Here is a 22,885-nt window from a genome sequence, read left to right as displayed (position 1 = left end):
GCCACAACGCGCTCCCCAGCCCCAACGACTGGCGTCGGACTCGATGACTACTTCCGGTAAGGAGCCGAAGATGGCCCTGCCGTTCCACGCTTCTACGTGCCCCAGCCACCATTGCATCTCGTCTCGAACCTCCTGAGAGATCGGTACCAGGGCCGAATAGGCTAGACCCTTCTGAAGGTGCTGAATTTTCAGTCTCTGCAATGCCCTGTAATGCAGTGGTCCCGGAAATATTGCTTGTATGGAGGATGCCAATAAGCCCACTATTCTGGCTATGGTCCTGAGGGACACCATCTGCCTGTCTAACATGGCTACTATCTCTTTCCTGAGATCCTTGAGTTTCGCTTTGGGAAGGTGCAACTGCGCCTTCTTGGAGTCTATCACAAACCCCAGGAATTCGGTATTGGTGGACGGAATGAGAGCAGATTTGGTCTGATTGATTACAAATCCTAGACTCTGTAAGAGAGACATTGTCATTTGCAAGTGCTGCAAAACTAGAGTCGGGCTGTGAGCCATGATCAGGATATCGTCCAGGTAAATGATCATGCGAATCCCCTGCTCTCTCAAATGCGCGACCACCGGCTTCATCACCTTGGTGAAGCACCAGGGAGCCGAGGAAAGCCCGAAAGGAAGGGCCAAATGCTCGAACCACCGACCTTTCCACTGAAATTGTAGGAACGGCGGTGTGGAGGAAAAATAGGGATGGACAGGTAAGCATCTTTTAGATCCAGCCTGACCAGCCAATCTCCCGGTTTCAAGAGGTCTGCCAAAAGGTGTATCCCTTCCATCTTGAAGTGTTTGTATACTAGAAAATGGTTGAAATCCCTCAGGTTCAAGACTAGTCTGTATCCACCTCCCTTTTTCTGGACCAGAAACACGTTGCTGCAAAAGCCGTGAGGTTTGTGATCGCACAAAGCTATTGCGCGCTTTTGCAGCAAGGCCTCTATTTCCTCGTCTATAAAATTGCATTCGTGTTGGGAAAAATGGAGAGGCCTGGGCCATGTGTCCTGACAGGGAGGCTCGTAAAATTCCAGATGGAATCCCTGAACCGTCTGAAGCACCCACGCATCCTGGGTCAGAGTGCGCCAATTGTGTAGATAATACTGAGTGCGACCCCCCAATGGCAGAAGAGACAAATCTGTTACACTCACCTGTGGAACTTTGTGCGTGGAAGCCTGCTCTGTTCCCGCCACTTTGGAATCTGCGCTTGTTGAAGCGGCGGCGGGTGGGGTAGAAGGTACCCCCTCTGGTAGAATCCCAGTCACCTCTTCCTCGTCCGAAATCACCTCTCGGGGGACCTTGGTTGGCGAAGCGGCCTGACGAGCGTCCCCTACCTCGTCCGGCCCTAGTGAAAAGGCCCTGGGTAAACACCCTCTTTATCCCCGATTGGGCCTTGTCCAGCGACGTGAAAGTCCCTACATACTTGGACACGTCCTTCACGAAACGGTCTCCGAACAAATTGCCCTCCGCAAGCGGGCCTGGCTCAGCCGCGGCTAAATCAGTGAGATTAGTGTCCATGCGCATGAGCAGGGACTTGCGCCTTTCTGTTGATATGGCACAGTTGGCATTACCCAGCAGGCAGATTGCTCTCTGTGCCCACCCGGCTAAGATATCCGGATCCACTGGAGCTGCCGACTCTTTGGCCACCAAAGCCATTTCTAGAATCTTCGCGAGGGGACCCACGACGTCAAGCAGCTTATCCTGACACCCTCTCCAGGCTCTGTCTATCCCCTTCTTGGGGTCTCTTGCGAACTTTTTCAAAAACGTGAGCAAGCTTACGTCTATCTCCGGTGTCTCTGCTACCTTATCCGGAAGATCCGGCCGAGGGCATTCCGACCGAAGTCGATTCCTGACCTCCTTGTCAAACCCTTTTCGAATATTCTCATGTAGGTAGTCGATCACCTCCGGTGCTGGTGCCCAGTCAGTAGACCTCGGGTGCACTATCTCGCTAGGGTTGAAAGTGAAAGGAGTAGTGGACGCCGTCTCCGGAGGAGCCGGAACCACCTTCTTAGCCCTCTTCTTAGGGGGAGACTCCTCGTCCGTGGTATTGGTATCGGTATCAGTGGTGGTGGAATCAGTGTCTTCATAGACTCTCTGCTTGCTTTTGGCCTTTCCGCCAGCCGAATACGCGTGGTCGCCCCCCCGCGGGTGGAGGAAGAGTATCCAGGGTCGTGGCATGTGGCCAGCGGCGCACTTTTGCCAGCTCTGTGCTCGAGCGTCCCCCGTGTTTCCCTTTGGTGAAACCATGGCGTTTAGCAAAACTCTCCAGCTGCTTGGTAATTGGTTTTAAAGCAGCTGCCAATGCTTGATGTACAGTCGAAGGAACTGTAGTCTCCAGTGCCCTGTTGACAGAGGATTGGACCGACGCGTCCAGAGCCTCTATAATATCTTCCTCAAGGACAGTCTCCTGCTGTCCCTCATAATAGACATCCTCCTCATCCTCCTCGTACCGTACCCACTCATTCATGCTTGCAAGGTGGAGGAACTGAACCAACCCACCAGCGGTAGAAGAGCCAATAATTATATATTCCTGGAGGAGTAATGGGGGGGGCCAGCCCAGGTGCACACAATCAATCTTGTACCTAGCCCCCTCAGCAGATGCTGTATTTTATATTCTTACAGCCTTTTCAGGCGTCAGAGCCAATTTTATCGATTTTCTGGAGTGTGTGCTCACTCCTAGGGCGACTATTCTTCCAGCCAGTCAGGCGTCACAAGCACGGAGCGAAAATGCGCTCCTGAAACCCCCCGGAAGCCGAGATCGGCGTGTGCAGCCCAACGCGAGCCCAAATCCTACTGAAAACCAGCCCAAATGGGCTTCGCGTGAGCTGCACACGTCGGCCGGTAACCATCCGGCTCTGCGTGTCCTCTGGCGATGAGGGAAGCCCTCGACACCGCGCTGAACGCGCTGGGCCTTAAACGGTCCGAAATTATGCCGCCCAGCGGCGCGGTACAAGCGTGTGAAGCTCGCGCTCCTTAACGCTGCAATCTACATCGGGAGAGGATTACCATCGATCCCCCGCTAGCGGCGCAGTGCGCCCCTCCACCAACGCTGAAATCGCGTATGAACAAACTTCGCTACCAACCATTACAAGTAAGCAATGACACCTGGCAAAGCGCAGCGCGCTGAAGCAATATTGCGACTAAATCGTCTCATATAAAATAATGAAAACGAGGGGTACTTATCTCATGCTGTAAGCAGCAAAGAAAGAGGAGGCTGGGACAGTGACCAGGGCTCTTATGGAGGGCTAAGGAGGCGTGGCTGACGCAAAGTCACATGGACAATGTAGTTGTGTTACTAATTGTATGTTTATTGGCTGCTGTGAGTTGATACAGTAAAGAAGGAGAAAGCATAATCCGAAGCCTCCGGTCCTGTAATAGAATTCAAACGGCCGTAAACTTAACGGTAATCCACTGTACCATGCCAAACAGTATGAAGTAAAGTAAAAGTCATACGCCCTGTAATCCCAGCAGTGACATGTTCGCTACTTTTCCATTAGCTTGAAAGTTAAGATCCTTCAACTGCTGAACTTTTAACCGTATTGCCAGAAACGTAACAAAAAAACATATGCTGAATGAGCATGCAGACACGCGTAGATCCGCCGGTGTTTCACTCGTCACCACTTGTAAAGTGGAGCCGGACACGAGTGATGTAATTATCAGCTTTAATCTGTATAGAAACACCTGTATAGCAAAAGCAGGAAAACCCTCCATCCATCGTCCAGCTCCAACGTCCACTACCAGCAATCCAGAATCTCTCAGCTGACGTGGACTAGGAGCTGGGCGTGAGGCGTAGAGCGAGGGATGGAACACATTGCGTGTAACAAGCAAATACTAAAAAGAGGCAAACACAACAGACACGGCCACTGCTTTAGGAAAGAAATAAAAAGACACATAACCAATCAAAAAGAGAGGTGTTTAAATGCATACCGTGACTGTACTGCGCCACTGCTGGTGCTGTGCTCAGCTGTGTGCAGGCGCGCAACACCCATTGGGCTCACCGGGCTTCAGCCCCCCCCGTCGTCTTCTTCAGCCCGGGCTAAGATTACACACGCTGAAATGATGAACGAAGGCTGCGCATCGGATCCTTTCTGAGAGGCCCAGCAGCCCCCAGCCAGCCTCTGAACAGTTTCAGTGAAGCCCCATGCCCCCACCTCTTGTTTTCCTTTAGACTGGCTTCACCGAGGCGAAATCCTTGCCTGAAGTCAGGGATTTCACCTAAGCACTTGATGGGGTGGGAAGATGTGCACAGCAGGGGGAAAGGGATGGCCAGTGCAGGTGACGCTTTTCCTCTGTAAAGGAATATCTGCTGGCGTCATGGCCCAGGGTGTGCTGTCTGTGCACTTGTATGGATGTGTATTCCATACAAGTGCACAGACAGCAAGCCCTGGGCTATGACTCCCGCAGGAATTAATTTACAAAGGAAAAGCGTCACCTGCACTGCCATCCCTTTGCCCCTGCTGTCTGTGCACTTGTATGGAATTCACATCCACAGCGCTGCTCACCAGATAAATGGTGAACAGGGCCATGGATCTTTCTCTCTTTGCATCCAAGGGCACCAAGGAAGAAGCAGAGGAGGCCCAGGCAAGGAGAAACCAGGAGACATTTGACCCACATCCTGGCATCCAGCCCCTCACCTTCGGGAGGGGCTGGATGCCAGGGCGCAGTGCTGCTGATCAGCCCGACTCCACAGAATAGCATCAGAAGAGCAGGCAGCAGTTTTTTATGTAAGTTCCAGTGACTTTAATGCATTCTTCAGCACAGCTTTACGTACTGCCTGCATAAGTGAATGTTGTTCTTGACTTACATACATGGAAACGTCAAAGAGTACAGTCCCCACCGTATTTGCAAACGTAGTGTAAGTTTGTAGCGTTCATTTTTTGGGGTGCTAGTGGGTAACTTTAGTGTTCAGGGTGGGTGTGGGTTTTAGGGTGCCAGGGAGTAATTTTAGGGTTCAGGGTGGGTTACAGATTAGGGTGCCAGGGGGTAAATTTAGGGTTCTGAGTGGGTAAGGGTTTTGTGGTTCAAGGGGGGTAATTTTAGGGATCAGGGCGGGTATGGGTTTTGGGGTGCCAGTGATCATTTTAGGGTTCAGGGTGGGTATGGGTTTTGGAGTGCCAGGGGTCATTTTAGGGTTCAGGGTGGTAATTGGTTTTGTGTGCCAGGGGGTAATTTTAGGATTCAGGGCGGGAATGGGTTTTGGAGGGCCAGGGGGGTAATTTAGGGGTTCAGGGTGGGTGTGGGTTTTGGGGTGCCAGGGGTAATTTTAGGTTTCAGGGTGGGTATGGGTTTTGGGGTACCAGGGGTAATTTTAGGGTTCAGGGTGGGTATGGGTTTTGTGGTGCCAGGGGTAATAAGGTTCAGCGTGGGTATGGGCTTTGGGGTGCCAGGGGTAATTTTAGGGTTCAGGGTGGGTATGAGTTTTGGGGTGTCAGGGGGATAATTTTAGGGTTCAGGGCAGGTATGGGATTTATGGTGCAAGGGGGAAATTTTTAGGGTTCAGGGTGGGTGTGGGTTTTGGGGTGTCAGGGGGCAATATTAGGGTTCAGGGTGGGTATGGGTTTTGGGGTGCCAGGGGGATTTATGGTTCAACGAGGGTATGGGTTTTGGGGTGCCAAGGGTAATTTTAAGGTTCTGGGTGGGTGTGGGTTTGGGGGGCAAGATTAATTTTAGGGATCAGCGCAGGTATGGGTTTTGGGGCTCCAGGGGGGTGATTTTAGGGTTCAGGGTGGTAATGGGTTTTGGGGGCAAGGGTGTAATTTTAGGGATCAGTGCGGGTTAGGGTTTTGGGGTGCCAGGGACAATTTTAGGGTTCAGGGCGGGTATGGGTTTTGGGGTGCCGGGGGGTCATTTTGGGGTTCGGTATGGGTTTTGGGGTGTCAGGGGGATAATTTCAGCGTTCAGGGCTGGTAATGGGTTTTAGGGTGCCAGGGGTAATTGTAGGGTTCAGGGTGGGTATGGGCTTTGGGGTACCAGGGGGGCAATTTTAGGGTTGGTATGGGTTGAAGGGTTGTTGGGTTTTAAGGAAATGTGGGTGTGTATATATATATAGATATATATATATATATATACATACACTTTACTAAAAAAAATAACCCATTTACAGGGAAATATAAACCTATATATATATATATATATATTTAACAGTTGTGTATCCCTCGCTTGGAGACGCACTCAGTAAACAAGCAGGACCCCATCGTTTGTAACAGAGTCCTTTAATTTAGCGAAACCGGCATGCCTTTCCAAATCTCTTTACAAAAGACCTACGCGTTTCAGTGCTCCTGCACCTTGTTCACGGGCTAGCATACTGGTTTCTGGCAGATTCACAAGGGGCGCCAAGTCAGTTCATTTAAATACCAATTACCTGCCCCCTGGTGGGCTTGCTCGGGTGCAGACATTCAAAAGGCATTGTGAAACTTGGAGTTTTCCCTCGTGTTTTTTCGCCCTTCAGTGGGTTCTGTCGTCAACAGTACGTTCGTGCAATCATTTTTGTTACCCTCCAGTGGGTGTATTGGTGAGGAATCCGGTTTTAAATCACGCTGTTGCTACTTGTCACTCTGATGTTTGCTGAGACTCAGGTGCCTCGCTGCAGTCCATATCTCTTTAATGGCGGTGCAATCTCCACGACCAAGGACTGGCCGTATTATATATTTAACAGTTGTGTATCCCTCGCTTGGAGACGCACTCAGTAAACAAGCAGGACCCCATCGTTTGTAACAGAGTCCTTTAATTTAGCGAAACCGGCATGCCTTTCCAAATCTCTTTACAAAAGCCCTACGCGTTTCAGTGCTCCTGCACCTTGTTCACGGGCTAGCATACTGGTTTCTGGCAGATTCACAAGGGGCGCCAAGTCAGTTCATTTAAATACCAATTACCTGCCCCCTGGTGGGCTTGCTCGGGTGCAGACATTCAAAAGGCATTGTGGAACTTGGAGTTTTCCCTCGTGTTTTTTCGCCCTTCAGTGGGTTCTGTCGTCAACAGTACGTTCGTGCAATCATTTTTGTTACCCTCCAGTGGGTGTATTGGTGAGGAATCCGGTTTTAAATCACGCTGTTGCTACTTGTCACCTATATATATAGGTTTATATTTACCTGTAAAGTAGTTATATTTTAAAACGAAACATTTACCACGCATATGCCTTTGTTGTAAAGGCATATGCGTGGTAAACGTTTGCGTTGAAATGGTAACGTGTTGTAGCAGCACTTGAGTTGCTCAGTCGTTACAACCGCGTTGTAAAGGCATGCATTGTGATGCCAGTGACAACCGCATCCCCAGAAAGGTGCTTCAGTTGTCTTCGCAGACTGAAAACCCATCTTCGGTCAACAATGGGGCAAGAACGACTCTCTGGACTTGCAATGATAAACATTTCACGAGCACATTGTCCGCCTATAGAAGCAATTGTTGATAAACTGCCGAAAAAGGGTCGTCGCCTTGAAATGGCATTGTGAAAATTGGTTATATTGTGTTCCTAAAGTGCTTTGTAGTAAAATATATTAAATTGGCCTTTTAATTCAGTACATTCTGTTCCTTTTTCATAAGACAATAGCATATAAGTGCATCAAATTAACAAAAATGTGTGCTCTAATTGTTGTCCAGTTTCAAATGCAGAATTCATCACATTTTTTTCCCAGCTTGACCTGAGCATTAACTGATCCTGATTATCTGCCATTTTAGCCCCGTCCCTATCGATTAACATTAACCACGCCCCTTCATTTGCCATGTTAGCCCCCCCCGAAATTAAGACCTAGTTGCGCCCCTGGCTGTGTGTGCTGTTGAAAGTCACATACGCCTGCAGCCAGACCGGGGTTTTAAAGTTATTTAGCAGCTGAGTGAGCTCTCTCAGCTGCACCCTGACCTCGGCGATGCCTGACAAAAAGAACATCTTAGGGATTAAAGCAGATGAGCTGAGGTGGCCATAGGCGAGGCCTGATGATCTCTCATCGCACCTACGGCATCCGAAGAAGGCGCGTTTTACACTCTGCCTGTGCCCCAAACTTTGCTGCACTTCTGTGGTGTGTGCATTAACTCTGTCAGTGAGCATGCTGAAGGAATGGCAGAAAGTTCCCTGAAGGAGCATTCGTGTTACGCTATACTACCTCCTAACTCAGCCTCGCTCTCCTGATGCCAATTAATAGAGAATGTGACATTTGTCGCCAACCTGGGATGTGTGGTTTTGCGCACATAAAGCAGTTCAGTAAATACGGTAGCACAGCTGAGACGCTTATCCAGTATTTTTCCGTTTATTGTAAGCAAGCTACTTATTGTCTGTATTGCATTTTATATTTAGAAACACCCACTGAGAAAGCCGCATCATTTTCTGAATACTTGAGGCCTGATAACCAAAGTTCAGGGAGCTTGTGAGCATCTCACATTTTCACTTCTGGAGGATTACATGCTGATCGTATCATAAATGTGCAAACTGCACTAACTGTAAAGTACAAACTGTTATCTCCGAATTTCTCTGAGTTATTTCATGAGCTTTATTCAGCTCAGCTCAAAAGCAGCCAGTGCTTTTCCTGAGCTGTGCTCTCTGCAGCTCATTATGAATTATAGAATGACATCTTAGAAAGAGGTTATAGGTTACTGACTTTAGTAGTTCTGCATTAGTTTCAAGTTATTTTTAGAACTTTTCAGGGCTCAAAAGTTTCAAGTTTCTTATATTTTAGCTGTTTAAAAGCACTTGATTGCTCGTTTTTGTGGCGTCTTGGGCCCTAGGCCCACATGCTATGCAAATGACCACACTGACACGCTGTAGTTGAGTACTGGAACTGGCCAGGGCAGGTGCGCCAGGCCTCTTTTATTTGCATGGTCACCTGACCGGTGATGCCTGTGATGGGTGGGTGTGCAGTGTGGGGTGCAAACAGAGATAGAACACTAGAACGTGTCCAGCAGGATACTACATCCCTCCAAATCTTTAATGAAAAGGAACAAACAAAAGTCCAACCTATGAAGAAAACAAACAACAATACACAGCACCAATGAGTCTCTTCAGGCCATCTATTGGGCAGTGCTGGAGCGCTGGACCACACGGTCAGGAGGCTTTGGTCCGCCTCGACTATGGAGTTCAGACCGGCCTGGTCTTGCTGTGTTGGAGTCTATTTACAAAGTTCAAATAGCGGTGCATCTGTAGCAGTGGTGGAGTCCACTTTGCAGATCTTTTTGCAGCAACTCAAGCTCCGGTGGGCGGCCAACCTGCAAACACAGAGGATGACCTTGGTGGATGAGGGCCTACCTTGGAGGCGATGATGCTTTCCAGTTCCCGATAGCCGAGCAACTTCAGACTTGCCTCTCCTGCCTGGACTCCCCTCTCTCAGGAATCTCCTGGAGGGCCTTCCTGTTGGGCTGCCACGGGACATTGTGGACTGTGCGGGCCTCGTGTAGGAGTCGATGAGGAACTGCCAACAGGACCACATCCAAATCGCTCATGTAGCCGCAAAGGGTGGTGTCTCAGTCTGTGTGCTCTCGCCGGCAGGCTCGGGTTCTATGCCTTCCTCAAATGGTCTTTGGGTGACCAGTCTCCATCCGCGAACTCCATGCTTCCCGGTGCCTCCCGTGGAGCTGCTGCCGACGCATCTCTCCGAATCAGATTCCCATCTCACAGGAACTCCGTTGAGGCCCTTGACCCTGGTTGCCACGTGACCGCATGGGCTGTGCGGGCCTTTCGTAGGCCGTCCTGAGGGGTCGCTGCAGAACTCCCAACAGAGCCACGGCCAAGCCTTGTGTAACCCCAAGGGTGGATAGTCCAAAGGTTGGGTATGCTCTTCTTCGGCAGGCTTCAGGTTTATGGGGCCACACAGAAGGTTCTTGGGTGGCTAGCCTCGTTGAACTCCGGATGTCTCGAGTGTTTGGATCCACTTTGGTGGTGCGATGCTCCTCAGATGTTCTTGGTGATGATGCACCTGTATGATGGATACAATCATTTTCTTTTGGTTGGGCAACAGGCAGCAATCTCTTGCTTTCGGTGACCTCATGGAGTGAGGAGGACTGGAGGGACTTTGTGCCCACTTACTGTTGTCTTGCACTAGCACTTGCTAGATGTGGGGCCATCGATGCCAAGCAGCCGGTGACAGGTGAGTAGACGGTCGCACTGTGAAGCGTGGGGCCTGGATGCAGATCGTGCTTGCTAGAGGCTTACATTTGACTCCAGTGACGTCGCTGCACCCTGGTGGCTGGCTTGTGCTGATGAACACCTTCTCCAGTGCTGGCATGAGTCCTCTGTCCGGTCGCTCTTCTCCTTTCCTTCTTGCGCGCTTGTGGTGGTTGTTTGCCCTGTGGCGTTGTGCCACTCTCTTTTCCTCTTTCGCTGATTTTTTTTTTTTGTTGCAGATTTTATATAGCGCAAATTCGACCCGAAGGTATTGGAGCGCTTTACATGAGCACCGGTTTAGTTACACATTCAGGCACGGGGAAATTAAGTGATTTGCCCAGAATTACAGGAGGTGGACGCGACCCCGAGGCTCGAACCCTGGTTTCCAGTACCAAAGTCGGCAGTCTAGCCGACGGACCACATCCTCACCCCAAAGTGGAGTGGCGTCATGCCACGCTCTTCTTCTTCTGACCAGGTTCGTCACTCGGATGTGGCGTCTTGCTACATGTCTCATGTTCGCGCCCTGCCCCTTTTATTTGCAGGGTCACCTGACCGGTGACGCCTATGATAGGTGGGTGTGCAGTGTGGGGTGGAAACAGAGGTGGAACACTAGAACGTGTCCATCAGGACACTACAGTTTTTACTTGCGAAAAAGTGTCACTCATTTTCAGATGAATGTCACTCATAAGTGCATAGAAACTATGCAGGTATCACACTTAACCAATCCGAAAAATTGGCAGCTATGCACATCAGTCTCCGGTTCTCTTCAAAGTTTTGAAATATAGCAGTAACTTTCTACTGCAGGTAATAAGCAGTTGTAGCTGTGCATTTCTGTTTTTGTATATTCCCCAAAACGCTATATACCTCTTATTTTGAATACAAACAATACAGTAAAATATATATATTTTTTTTAAAAAGCCCATGTACAGTACCATCGTCTACCAGAAGTGACGTCAATCCATACCGGAAGTTTACGCCGACTCCATAACAACAGCTCTTGAAGCTGTGGACACAACTGGGCTGGCTGACAAGCGTCTCAGCGAATTTACAAGCAGAGGTTCCATTCGGTGGGAAATCGGCACACACACAATGCCCGCTGCTTCCCTCGTCCTCTCTGGTAAGGAGACGTACATTTGCGATGCAACCTCTTTCTTTCCTTCGTTGTAGATAATGAGCTACATTGCACACGACCTACGCCTAACATGGCCCCTATCTGAACGCAAGCATTTTACGTGATAGTGTTTCAGATGTACGATTTGGTCCCACCTTAGCAAGAAGAGGATTGGTGTAAAATTGAGTGGTGACCAATTAGATGTCGCGTCCCAAGGTGGTTAAGGCAGACACCTCGGAAGCACAAATAACAAGCTTGGCAAAGCCAATGGGGTTCGCCTATGCAAAATCTGTTTTCTTTGTCAATCTTTTTGTACGTGGTGCAACATGCAAAAAACATTGGCAAAGCCGAATCGGTTTCGTATAGGTGAAACCTATTAGCTTTGGCAATTCTTGGGGTTGAGGGTGGGACATGAAATTGTTTCACTATATAGATATAAGTAGGCAGAGGTTACCTGCATCCATTCCCGATATAATACTGTTGATGATATTTTTGGACACAAACGTGTGATACTCATGCATCGTGCTGTCGAAATTATGAACAGATGTCACCTGGGAGCTCTCGTATCAGCTGTAATATGTTATACTTGTGAGCAAATGTGAATTCAATAGTGCACATTTACATCTTTGTTCGTGGGCATACAATTTCACAAAAACGTGACATCTAAATGACCTGCAGCGCATACAAAATATTAAAATATATCGCTATGCAATAAAAGAGTGCCAGTGGGGTTAAAGCGGCGACCCCACACTTAGTTTATTTTAAAGCGAAGGAGTGTTACCGGCTGCATTATTCAAGTCTGCTCAGGATTAGAACTATGGTGCACAATGAAATACTAGGCCGAAAGTGAAAGGACACTTGGTGCACGCACTCTGCAGAGAAGAAAACAGAACACACAATCCCGTATCCAAACCATTGAAAAGTCAGACCGAGTTTGCTGCAAAAATATGTTTTCAACAGGACACACAATTTGGAGTTCACAGTTTTTATGTGCAAGTAGATCTGCAAGTCAAGGCTTCCTCACTTTGCATTCTGGGCTGTGCAGTCCTTTTAATGCCAAAGAAAAACCTAACTGAATAAGCTCCCGTGCATGAACCTGAGAATCTTGGAAAGGCTGCGTGTAACAAACTAGTGCATTCTGGGACTTGTGGTCTACTTGTTATTCTTCATACACTCCCGATAACAGAGCTTTTGGAAATGGCGTCCTGAGGACATGAGTAGGGTGACCAGAATGTTAAAGCCAAAAATCGGGACATATCACAAAAATAGAACAAGGATTACAATTTTACTTCAAGCAAGCACACCGAATGACAGTGCTCCTCAGCAGAGAATTCCAGAACAGGTAGTGAGAACATACATAAAATGCAATTTTTAAACCCAGTAGCTTGCTTGTAAAATAAATTGCTTTCTTGAAATAACTGATAGCTATCCCTGCTTTGTAAAACATAAAAAAACACCTCTCGCCCTTTTCAGTCAACCCTCCCTAAGAACCAGGACACGAGCTAAATTTCCTGAAATCTGCCGGGACAGCAGGTGAAAAACCGGGATGCTCGGTCACTCTAGACATGAGTCAATTTGACAACTCCATAAAATACATTCAAGAGCAGAACAATTGTTATCCTGTACACAAATACCTTTAGAGTGCAATCTCTGCTAGCTTTCCAAATTACATTTTTTCTCCGTCTGGTATGTGTGTGTGTGTGCGTGGCAGGAGGTGTAAATAGACAACCCTTAGAGTGACTGAGGCTAAACGCTGTGAAAGCAAATAAAATAAGTTCCACCCACCAAAGAGGATTAAAATGAGTACTTGGGCCACGGGAGACTGGTAAGAGAAACACACATGGAATAACATGAAAAAGAACGCTACAATCAACAGAAGCGGAGGAAAAGTAAAGTGGCAAGCACATGGACAAATAAGAAGTAAGGGCCTTATAAGATATATTAAATACAATAGATTTCACAAGCGCTGTACTGGCGAAACCTAAAAATGATCTTCAAAATTCGTGGTTTCTGCGTTTCTGATCTTAATATGTTCAGAATTGTGTTTCAGTCTTAAGAAGTTTGTATAATTTTGTGTGAGGTTTACTGAAGCACACTTGGTTTAGATAATACAGTCAACTGATACTTTCCTGTACCCGTTGTGTTAGCAAATTTGTTTTATCATTATTTTTTCACAACAAGAATGATATTTGTCTGGTGCTGCTTTTACCATCTGCGGTCACAGAGATACTGAGGTTTTATCCTGGAGTAAGATCTTAGGGGCCACTGGGGTGGAGATCTCTCCATGGTAAAGTATAGGGAAAATTAAAATAGTTTATTATCCTTTAAAACAATCAGTGAAATATTTTTATGTTCTATATTAATGTAAATTAATTTTAGATTTTTATTTTAAATATAGAAAAAAATAAAAGCGGATGCACTATTAATTTTGAATTAAATGCTTATTTTAAATATATTAAATCATAATTATTTGTAAAGCTTTATAAATAATGAAAATCTCACCTAAAGTAAAATGTTAATATTATTTATTTAAAATTACAGAAAGAAATGTTTTTGAAATATTTTAGCAGAAAATAATCATTTGCAATTCCATTTCATTTTTTAAACAATAAACACAAATATGAGCCATTTTTAGGTCTCGCGACCTGCGTTGCACTGCCCAGCAGTGCTTGCGCAGGCAAGAGTCCTTTTGTCCGGGTTTTGAAAATCGACCTGGAAAATGCACACGCTCGTGCGTGTGAATTTACCTTTGCGGCCTGCTATTGGCCTTTCCGTGCGTGTTCTTTTGTAAAATAGACACCAATAGGCCAGAGGCGGGCGCATAGCTCCGCCCCTGGCCTATTGGTGTCTATTACGCGCATTTCCTGCCATATAGTTTGAATTATCGTGCCCAGACACGGGCGCGATAATTGAAAGCATATGGGCGCGCGCGCACCACTCGCGGCTTTGTTTTTCACAAAGCGATAATTGAAAACATATGCCTCGTTTTTATTATGACTGTTTCGGATACCTGCACCACGCACACTGCCAATTACAGTGCCACATTCGAATCGTAATTTTTTGTTGCACATAGGGAAATTGCACAGATTTCACCTTATGTTACATTAATTATGTATTCAAATGTTCTTATTTTATTTTACTTAAACATTTTAACAATACTTGAGAAATAACAATATTCAAATTAACTAGTGCAATTGAGCGAGTACGAATATTAGGCGCATGCACAAGGTATGTCCCTACGATCCATTTGCCCAATTTCTTGCGGTAAATGAAGCTGGCTGTACCACTCTAAGATGGCTGCCGCTATCTGCGATATGCGGATCGGAAGAACGCTAGGGAGCGTGTCCGTCTTCAATATCTACATGCTGCACCTGAATTTGCCGCTGTTTGGTTTGGACTCTGGGTACCTCAAGCATACGGCTTCACCGGGTGTGCACGGACCTGAGCCCCGCAGCCGCTCGGACAGGGCCGGTGCTCGCTGGCTTGGGGGCTGAGGATGGAGTTCGCCGAGTTGATCAAGACTCCCACGGTGGATAACATGCAGCTGCACCGGCCCTTCCACCCGCCTGTAGAAGGAACCCTGTGCTTGACTGGCCATCACCTCATCCTGTCCTCCCGTCAGGACAAGACCGAGGAGCTGTGGCTGCTACATGCCAACATCGACTCCATAGAGAAGAGGTGAGGAGTCGCCCTACCTCATAAACAATGCTTTATTGACTTGTATCTTTGCCACTGTATCCCAGAAATTACCTTAAGTTACCATACATGGATGCGGAAATGATGTCATGTATCTCACACTACCATAACTGTGTACATCATCCACTTCACTATTGAACTGAAGTAGCCTGTATGTGCTCGTTTCTTTATTGCTTGTTTACGACCAAGACCCAGCACTGCGATTAAGGTAAAGTTTTTATTTTCCATTGTATAATTTAATATTTCTGAAGGGTGTAAGGATATTATGTTCTGTCGTAATGATGATCTACCTTAATAGAAATGTAGGATATTCCTCCTTAATAGAATTGTATGTAATGCGTGCAATGTTCTTATCGGTAATGTCATGATTCAGAGTGATGTGGTTGGAGGAGATATAGTTGGTGGGCATTTGCAAAAGTTTAAGCTATTGGCATTGTTCATGACAATGACTTTTTTAAAATCTATTTTATAAAACAAACACATAAATAAATGCCATTATCATTTACAATGCCAATAGCTAGTGTTGCATTATTATTAGCAATGCCAACTGCTCACACTTTTATAATGCAAGACCTATTGCATTGCAAATGCTTGTTAACTTAGTACTATTATCTTTCTACATGGGTTTCTGTTCTCTTCGCCCAGCTGTGACCTTGTCTGTTAGCATGTTGTTGGGATTGCTTAAGTTCAACATTCATTTGTTTTAAATCTTTTTGATTGATTTTACACAAACATGGGTAATGTATACGCAGTTAACACTCAGGCAGGTACATTTTCCCGTCTCCTTTCTCCCCTGTTCCCCTTCTTGCCCTGAGTGATTTATATCACCAATGTTGGACGCTCTTGCCACATTTGGCCGCACGGTCCATCTTGATGCTCCCTCGGTGGGCGGTGGCACTATGGCGGAGTCTCTTCACCCAAAGGGTCGTCTGATCTGCTGAGCGTTTATTTCTTCAACAAATTGGAAAGCTGCAAAATGTGATTACCTTTGTTGACTCAGCCTTTTACTCGCCAGAAGGTCCATAATTTGTGGAGCCTATCAACAGCAGCAATCTGCTGTTTACAGTGTATGAACAATGGATAAGTGCTATATAAAAACACATTGTATGAAGATTGCTGTTCCAGCTAGGCGGGCGAAGAAGAGAGGCTGGTGGGTCAGCGTGTATAAGACCCCTAGTGTGGGTTTTACCCGCCAGAACCCTATGATTTGAGGAGTTTAGCTTTTATGTGCACCTAATGAAGGGTCTAAACTAATGTGAGATCTAGCAATGATTTTGTCATAGAATTGTTGATATTTGTGCAAATGATAGTTGACTGGGTAAGACCCTAAGCCCAGTAAATCCATATAGTGAAGCATAAGTAGTATCATGACACTATACCCTTTGTTGTGGTCAAGAAAGGACAATATTCAAGATTTTGGTTGCATTGCAAATTACCTTATTTATTCATATGTTGGGTCCCATAAAACTAGCCACAGCCAATGCTCAAGTAAGTATACCTTTGGGTTTTCCAAGGCTGTAAACCAAAAACAAATACAGTAATGGAAATCTGAACCAAAAACAAATACAGTAATGGAAATCTGATTACTAAAGTTCAAAATCGAGTGTTATTGAAACTAGAAGTGAACATTTTCTTAATTGTGTTTGGTGAGATAACCCGCAGTATGAAACCACAGTGGACATAGGGCCTGATTATGACTACGGCGGTCTGATGGACCGCATAGCCACGGTGGTTTTCTAAGCACAGCTGCACCAGCGGTCCGACCACCATAGGACCGCTGCCATCACCAGGGATCCATGATCCCTGGCGGTCCTGCAGCGGTCTGAGGCCCTGCCAAGCATATTACAAGTTTCCTCAACGCCACAGTTTTCATGGCGTTGAGGCTGCTATAAAAAGTGTGGTGTGAGGAAACTAAGGGGGCCTTGCCGTAGGACTATGGGTATGCATGCAGGGCGGCACATGCTGTGCCCCCCTGTATGCATGCACCCCCAGTTCCTGCACGGCATGGACTTAACAGTCCATACCATGCAGGAACATGCTTTGGCATTCCCATTGCGATGCCTTACTAAGGCTCACCGCCTAGGACTGCTAAAGTATTTCCCGCCAGACCAGGAGAACATTTCTAATCTGGCAGTAGGTTGGCGATGTGGGAGTGTTGTGCTGGCATTGCAGCACGCTCCCACACCGCCAAACTCATAACATGCATCAAACAGAATATAGTATGGAGGATGAGTTGCCTCAATTGATTGTGGAAAAGCTCCAAACTTTCTATTAAACAAATTTTAGATTTTTTAAAATTAATATGTATTGCAAATTAAATAAAATGTGTCATCATTTGTGTATTTGTTTGAATATTTTTTTTCGGTATTGTGGATTGTTTTGTGGTTCAAATAATTGGCCATGCTTAGGCCAGGGTCCTCGGATTCCTGTAATGGCTCGTCGGTGTCCAATGATTCCAATAATTATTCAGTGGGGGTTCCCCGAAGTCAAAAGGTTGGGAACCACTGATGTAAAACACATACTCGCACCTTCTATCTGCACACCCAAGTGTGTCTCCGCGGCCTTACATTGTCCCTCATAATAGGGGTCATGCCTAATCCATAGTAGTCCATCCATTTTCCCCATAGCTGGGAATGTTTCTGTGGGCAACCCTGGCAGTGCTGTGGTAAATATTTAAATTACCTGTACTATTTTTTATGCGGAAAAGTCTAGTAAGAATAACTCAGTCAAAATAAGAGGCAGAATCCGTGGTATTAGAGGTTCTGGAAAGGGCTTTATTCCTTACAAAGGAATTATGGTTCGAACCAGGCAATCTTATTCCATCACCACGAAGGTTCAGGAAGGGATAGGCAATACATTATTGACAAGTAACAATATATATATGAAAAGCATTGCATTAAGACAGATGCAGGAGGCGTAACAGCTGATAATACAGATAAGAATACACATACGTAATGAAAATGGGCGTAATAACAGGCGTATACTAGAAACGTCATTTAAAATGATGTCACAAGTGGGTGGATCCATAAGAGAATCCTGCAGTGTCAGCAGAAATATTTGGCAGAGATGCGCGCGCAGCCGCATGACGTGTGATTGACGTGCAACTAGAGGGTGAAGGAGAATTGACATTTAGCTCTACATGTGGAGACAGAAGTCTGGGGGTCAGGTCAACCTAATCCCAAATCGTATCTAATATCTTTGTTTAAGGAACTGCTTTATCCAAAAGGAAAGGTCTCTCGGACGGAATCTATTCTATACTGACTGTTAGTGCATGTACAAGCGTCTATGTGTCTACATGAGATGCGAGGGGGCAGGAATCTTCCATGGTAACAGGGGCTATGAATTACTTGCATAAAGACAGCGAGGCCGAGCCCTTTTGCTCGGTAGCAGGAAGGATGTTTACCTAAACTACTAGACAGGAATGCATTGGATGAGGAGCGGAGCAGATAACTTGAAGGCTGAATACAGTTTTTGGCAGGCAACAGGCCGCGTCAGGCACCGTTAGCCGCGCAGGGAGTAGGACAAAGTTCATGGATACGAATGCAGGTCCAGGCTGGAGCATTTCAGAGGTAGAAGCAGGAAAAGGCTTGATGGCAGAATTCAGGGCCTACTCGCCTTAACTGTAAAACGTGAAAAGTGAACCATATAAAGTCGGTGGCCAATCATACTTAGGAATGGAATATTCGACCCATTCATGGCGGATCTGAAAGAGGACATGTTGACGTTGGACGCACATGTATTTGCGTCTTCATAGCTGGAACTGGAGGGAACATACATGTACTTGTAGCATGTACATGGAGTCGTTGGGGTCTAAGATAGGGGACACAATTGGCCATAAAAATTCATATTTCCTCAGTGCATATGGTGTTTTTCAATTGTGCCCACCAGTCCATTCAAGTAGTGTTGATGGCGTGACCGATCTCTACTTTTGAGCAATGTCCCGGTTTGCCACCAGCATCGTCATCTCAATGTGAGATCGATCTCCTCGGTTATCCCCAACCTCTGTAAGAATGCACAGAAGTGCATCCTGTTAAAGGGAAATTGTGATGGGTGTCTCCAGTACCCAGTAGACTACTTTACCACCTTTATTTCTATGTTTGAGGAGTATGAAATTACAATAAAGAAAAAGTAGAAAATATTCCCTCATTGTGTGCGGGCAGGAGTCTTAAAAATTCTAACCACGTTGAAAAAAGGCATCATGGACAAGGAGATATGCTCACTAATGCTCTTGAAAATGTTGACATTTTTATTCTCTGGCAAATATGTTTGTAGCAATTGATTCTTCTAAGTTGTTTCATGGAAAACAGGAAAAAAGAATAGATGCATGATTACATTTCTGTTTTGAAATAGTTGGCAATAATTTGTCACTTTAGTTTATTTGTTACATGAGGAATTGATTATGGATCACATTGTCATGCACACAAACCATTCCAGCATTTAAGATAGACTGTGGATGGATGGGCACCCATCACTGAAAATTTTGTGGCAATGGCCAGGAAAGTGGAAATGGACATTGAGAACACACCAGGTGTTACAGATGTTGAAGTTCTGACCATCCTACTTTTAGTAAAAAAAATGCCCTGCTCTAACCCATAAAGGCTGAGGTTGTGTTTCCCTGAGACACTTTTATAGGATGTCACAAGAGGAAGGACCATCGAGTCAAGTGTGTGAGTGATGAATGGTAAGATAAAGGTAGTGAGTTTTTTGCAAGCCAGACTAATGTGGGCTCAGTGTTTAAGGTAAGGTCTTAGTGGTAGAGGTATGAGCAGGACAAAAAAACCTTATGTAACATAGTTTTGGGAGGGGCCAGTACGAACATAGAAGGTTACTCGGGCTCTCCCTAAACTATAGGTAATAAGGATGTGTGGAGACGCACAGTCCTCTCTAAATCGGTAGAGGATCTCGAGGAATCAGATATAAGGCCGGAGAACTTTACTGGGGAACCCCTCAAGATGTTAGGATTTAGAAGACTGCTGTTTGAGGTTAAAGGTAGGAAAGCTGGGAGGAAATAATACATAGCAGAGAAAGTCCGATCTGTGCTTAGAGGGATAGACTAGGGAGAACTAGGCATGATACGAAATTCCAGTAGCTGGGAAACCTGGTTATTAATTGATGAAAGAGAGAGTATAGGAATGGGATGTTAAAAGCTTTTCCCACAGTATTTCTGGGACAATTGGTAACCTCAAAGACTTTAAGCACAGTATTGTTTTCAAGGACAACACTAGACCTTGTGTACATAAAGTTAGCCAGGTGCATAAGTGATGAGATAATAGAATCATATGAGGCATTCAAAGGAACATTGGTTCTGGTCTTGGATTATGTGCTAATGGTAGGATGTAGTTGTTAACTATTAGTTATCTATAAGTTATTAGCGACTTAAACAAAAGTATTCTCATTGATAGGTTTCCTAAAGTTAAAATAAACAAGTTGCTTTTCATGACTGAAGGAGTGAGTTGGTTCTCTCTCCATCATAGACTTAATTGCGGAATCTCACCAAATCCTATTGCATCTCAGAAATAGGAAGCTCACTGCCTTTATTACTCCCATGGGGTGTTTTCAGTGTATGAGGGTTGTTTTGGTCTGGTGTCTCCAGCAGTCATGTTACTAAGATCAATGTTTGAACTCTTTAACAGTGTAAAAGATGTCATATTCCTCCAGGATGACATATTGGTGACGGCGAGAACAAAAACAGAAGATGATAAAATGTTGAAGAAGATCTTATGAATTCTGAAAATAAAAGGTTGTACTGTTGAATACAGCAAGTACACATTTGCAAGGGATGTTGTGATGTATCAGGGGCACAAAGTTGGCAAGGATGGAAGAAAGTTTTGAGATCGGCAATTAACAATGAACCACCATGCAAAAGATGATGTGAGGGTTTTTTTAGGTTACACAGAAGTTTATGCACAATAGACCTATCCTATCAGGCAATTGCTAAAGAACAAGCCTACATTTGAAAGGTCATCAGAGTGTCAGGATGCATTTTGTAGACTAAAGGACATTTGTAGTGCACTACCTCTTTATAGTTTCTCCTGAAGGCAACAGTATAATAACCACTGATGCGAGTAGTAAAAGAAGTTCTAACCCAGGTGGTTAAGACTGAGGAAGAAGAGGTGACTGCCTTTGCACCTTGCTGTCTTTCATCAGCGGATAAAAAGTACTCACTGGCAGAGAGAGAAACGTTAGAGTGTGTGTGGGGATTTGAACATTTTCACCAGTTTCTGCCGGGAACCCAGTTATTCTGAGATGTGATCATAAGCGCCTCACAAAAGTGCTTACCACTAGTAGTGTTTTCAATGCTTCACCTCAGTTAACTTGCATGTCCATGAGTTAGGAGGACTATAATTACAATATACAATTTGTGTGTGTGAGAGGCTGGCTTGATATATGATGCACACTTATGTAAGTGGGCACCCTGCACCGATCCAGACAACCCTTATGGTGATTTTAGTGGTCTTAGACAACCTTAGAAGGCTCTCTAAGTGATAGTTGTGGAGAGCAGCCGTCGGGCTTAGTCCAGAAAGAGTGGAAAGCAGCTTGTTTTACCAGAACATAATCTTATTGGTATAGAAAAAGAACCACACAGTGTATTTATAAAAATATGTATTTATCATAAGACACTCACTAACACATACAGATATCTCCTAGCCAGAGATAAACACAATGCACACAATACTTTTCAATAGAAACAGGTAAGTAGCACAGAATACACAGTGGTCCCCAGGGGGAGACCAAACCGTATACTAAAATAGTGGTATGCGACCCACAACTCAATTCAAGACTATATCCAGAGGACGTTGAAGTGCCGGGGACCAAAGGAACCACCCAAGGTGAGTATCTAGGAACCCCACGGAGGTCATGTGCAGTGTGGGAACACGACCACGTCCACAGTACAAATCAACGGGCAAGTCGCAGTTGAAATTTTAAAGAAGGACCCTTCCCAGTGGACCCTGAAGAAACCCCGTGGAAGACAAGAGGTTGGATACCCTAGGAACCAGGATACCTACACCAGGGAAGCCAGGTGCATAGGTGTGAAGCGGCGTAGGAATCCATCGTCAAACTCAATGGGAGACTTCAGGAAGATGCCGCTGCTGGAGAAGGTGAAAGTATCCGGTGGAACCCAAAGGTGGATTCGAGGTGAAGAGTACCTAGAAGTAGAGGGGACAGAGTCTAGGTCACTCAGGAGTGACCAGGAGAGGAGGCACGGAAGACGAGTGCCCACCGATGTCGGGTGCTGCAGGAGAGATGACGGTGACCTTGGAACTGCAGCTGTGAGGACCAGGCGATGCTGTGGAAGATCAGGAGCCATTCACGAGCTGTCCCACGTTGGTTGTCGAGACATGAGGGGTTGGTGTCCGTTGGGAGCACCAACAAGCCTTGGTAACTGCAAACTACGTGGAAAGCGAAGAAGGTGCAGTGTCGGGACCAGCAAGGTCCAGGTGACTCACCATAAGCAAGGGAGTCAGGGCAGGCCCGAACAATCAGGGGAGCCCACAGAAATCAAAGGGGAGCCTCAACAGGACTCACAGGCCAGAGGCACTGGAGTCGCAAGAGGACCTCTAGCAGCTCACCAAAGATGCAGGCCCACGGTGCAAGTGATTCGGTGAGGACGAAGATCTTGGTCACAGGAGATGCTTGAGGTAAGGGTGACTTGGTGCCCGGAGATCTGGATGGAAGGAAGCCAACAAGCCTTTGCAATGGCAAGTCAAAGCGGTGCACAGAGTGGAAACTAGCTGCAATGGCTGTTAGCATCTGCTGAAGCCATTTTGTTTGTGGCAGTCATTTTAGTTAGCCATGTGCTCGCCATGTGCTTTCTCCCTCTTTACTGTTGGCTGCCCTTGTATTCTGCTTGTGTCATGTGGTCTAGTTAACTCCTTCAGCACTGAGCCAGAGCCTTGCACATGCTCTGAAAGACCTGTAGCTGCCAGAATGCACCTGCTCTTAGTGCATAACTGTCAGGCTGTTTTTACTGATGTAAGGAGAAATGTCTCCCCTCC

At 46.0% G+C, this 22,885-nt stretch overlaps 1 protein-coding gene across 2 annotated transcripts in view; it reads left to right on the top strand.

Annotated features, from left to right (window-relative positions):
- The first annotated feature begins 11,019 nt into the window (after nt 1-11,019).
- ANKRD42 (ankyrin repeat domain 42) overlaps nt 11,020-22,885 on the top strand; it is a 394,873-nt gene continuing 383,007 nt past the window's right edge. For both annotated transcript variants that reach the window (XM_085620564.1, XM_085620565.1), the window contains exon 1: nt 11,020-11,198. In XM_085620564.1, coding sequence (XP_085476690.1) covers nt 11,171-11,198 — 28 coding nt within the window. In that variant the 5' untranslated portion in view covers nt 11,020-11,170. The remainder of the gene's footprint in view (nt 11,199-22,885) is intronic.

Source organism: Triturus cristatus, chromosome 8 (assembly GCF_964204655.1).
Source record: "Triturus cristatus chromosome 8, aTriCri1.1, whole genome shotgun sequence".
Taxonomy (NCBI): Eukaryota; Metazoa; Chordata; class Amphibia; order Caudata; family Salamandridae; genus Triturus; species Triturus cristatus.
Note: the sequence above shows the minus strand (reverse complement) of the source record. Positions and strands in the feature narration are given on the sequence as shown.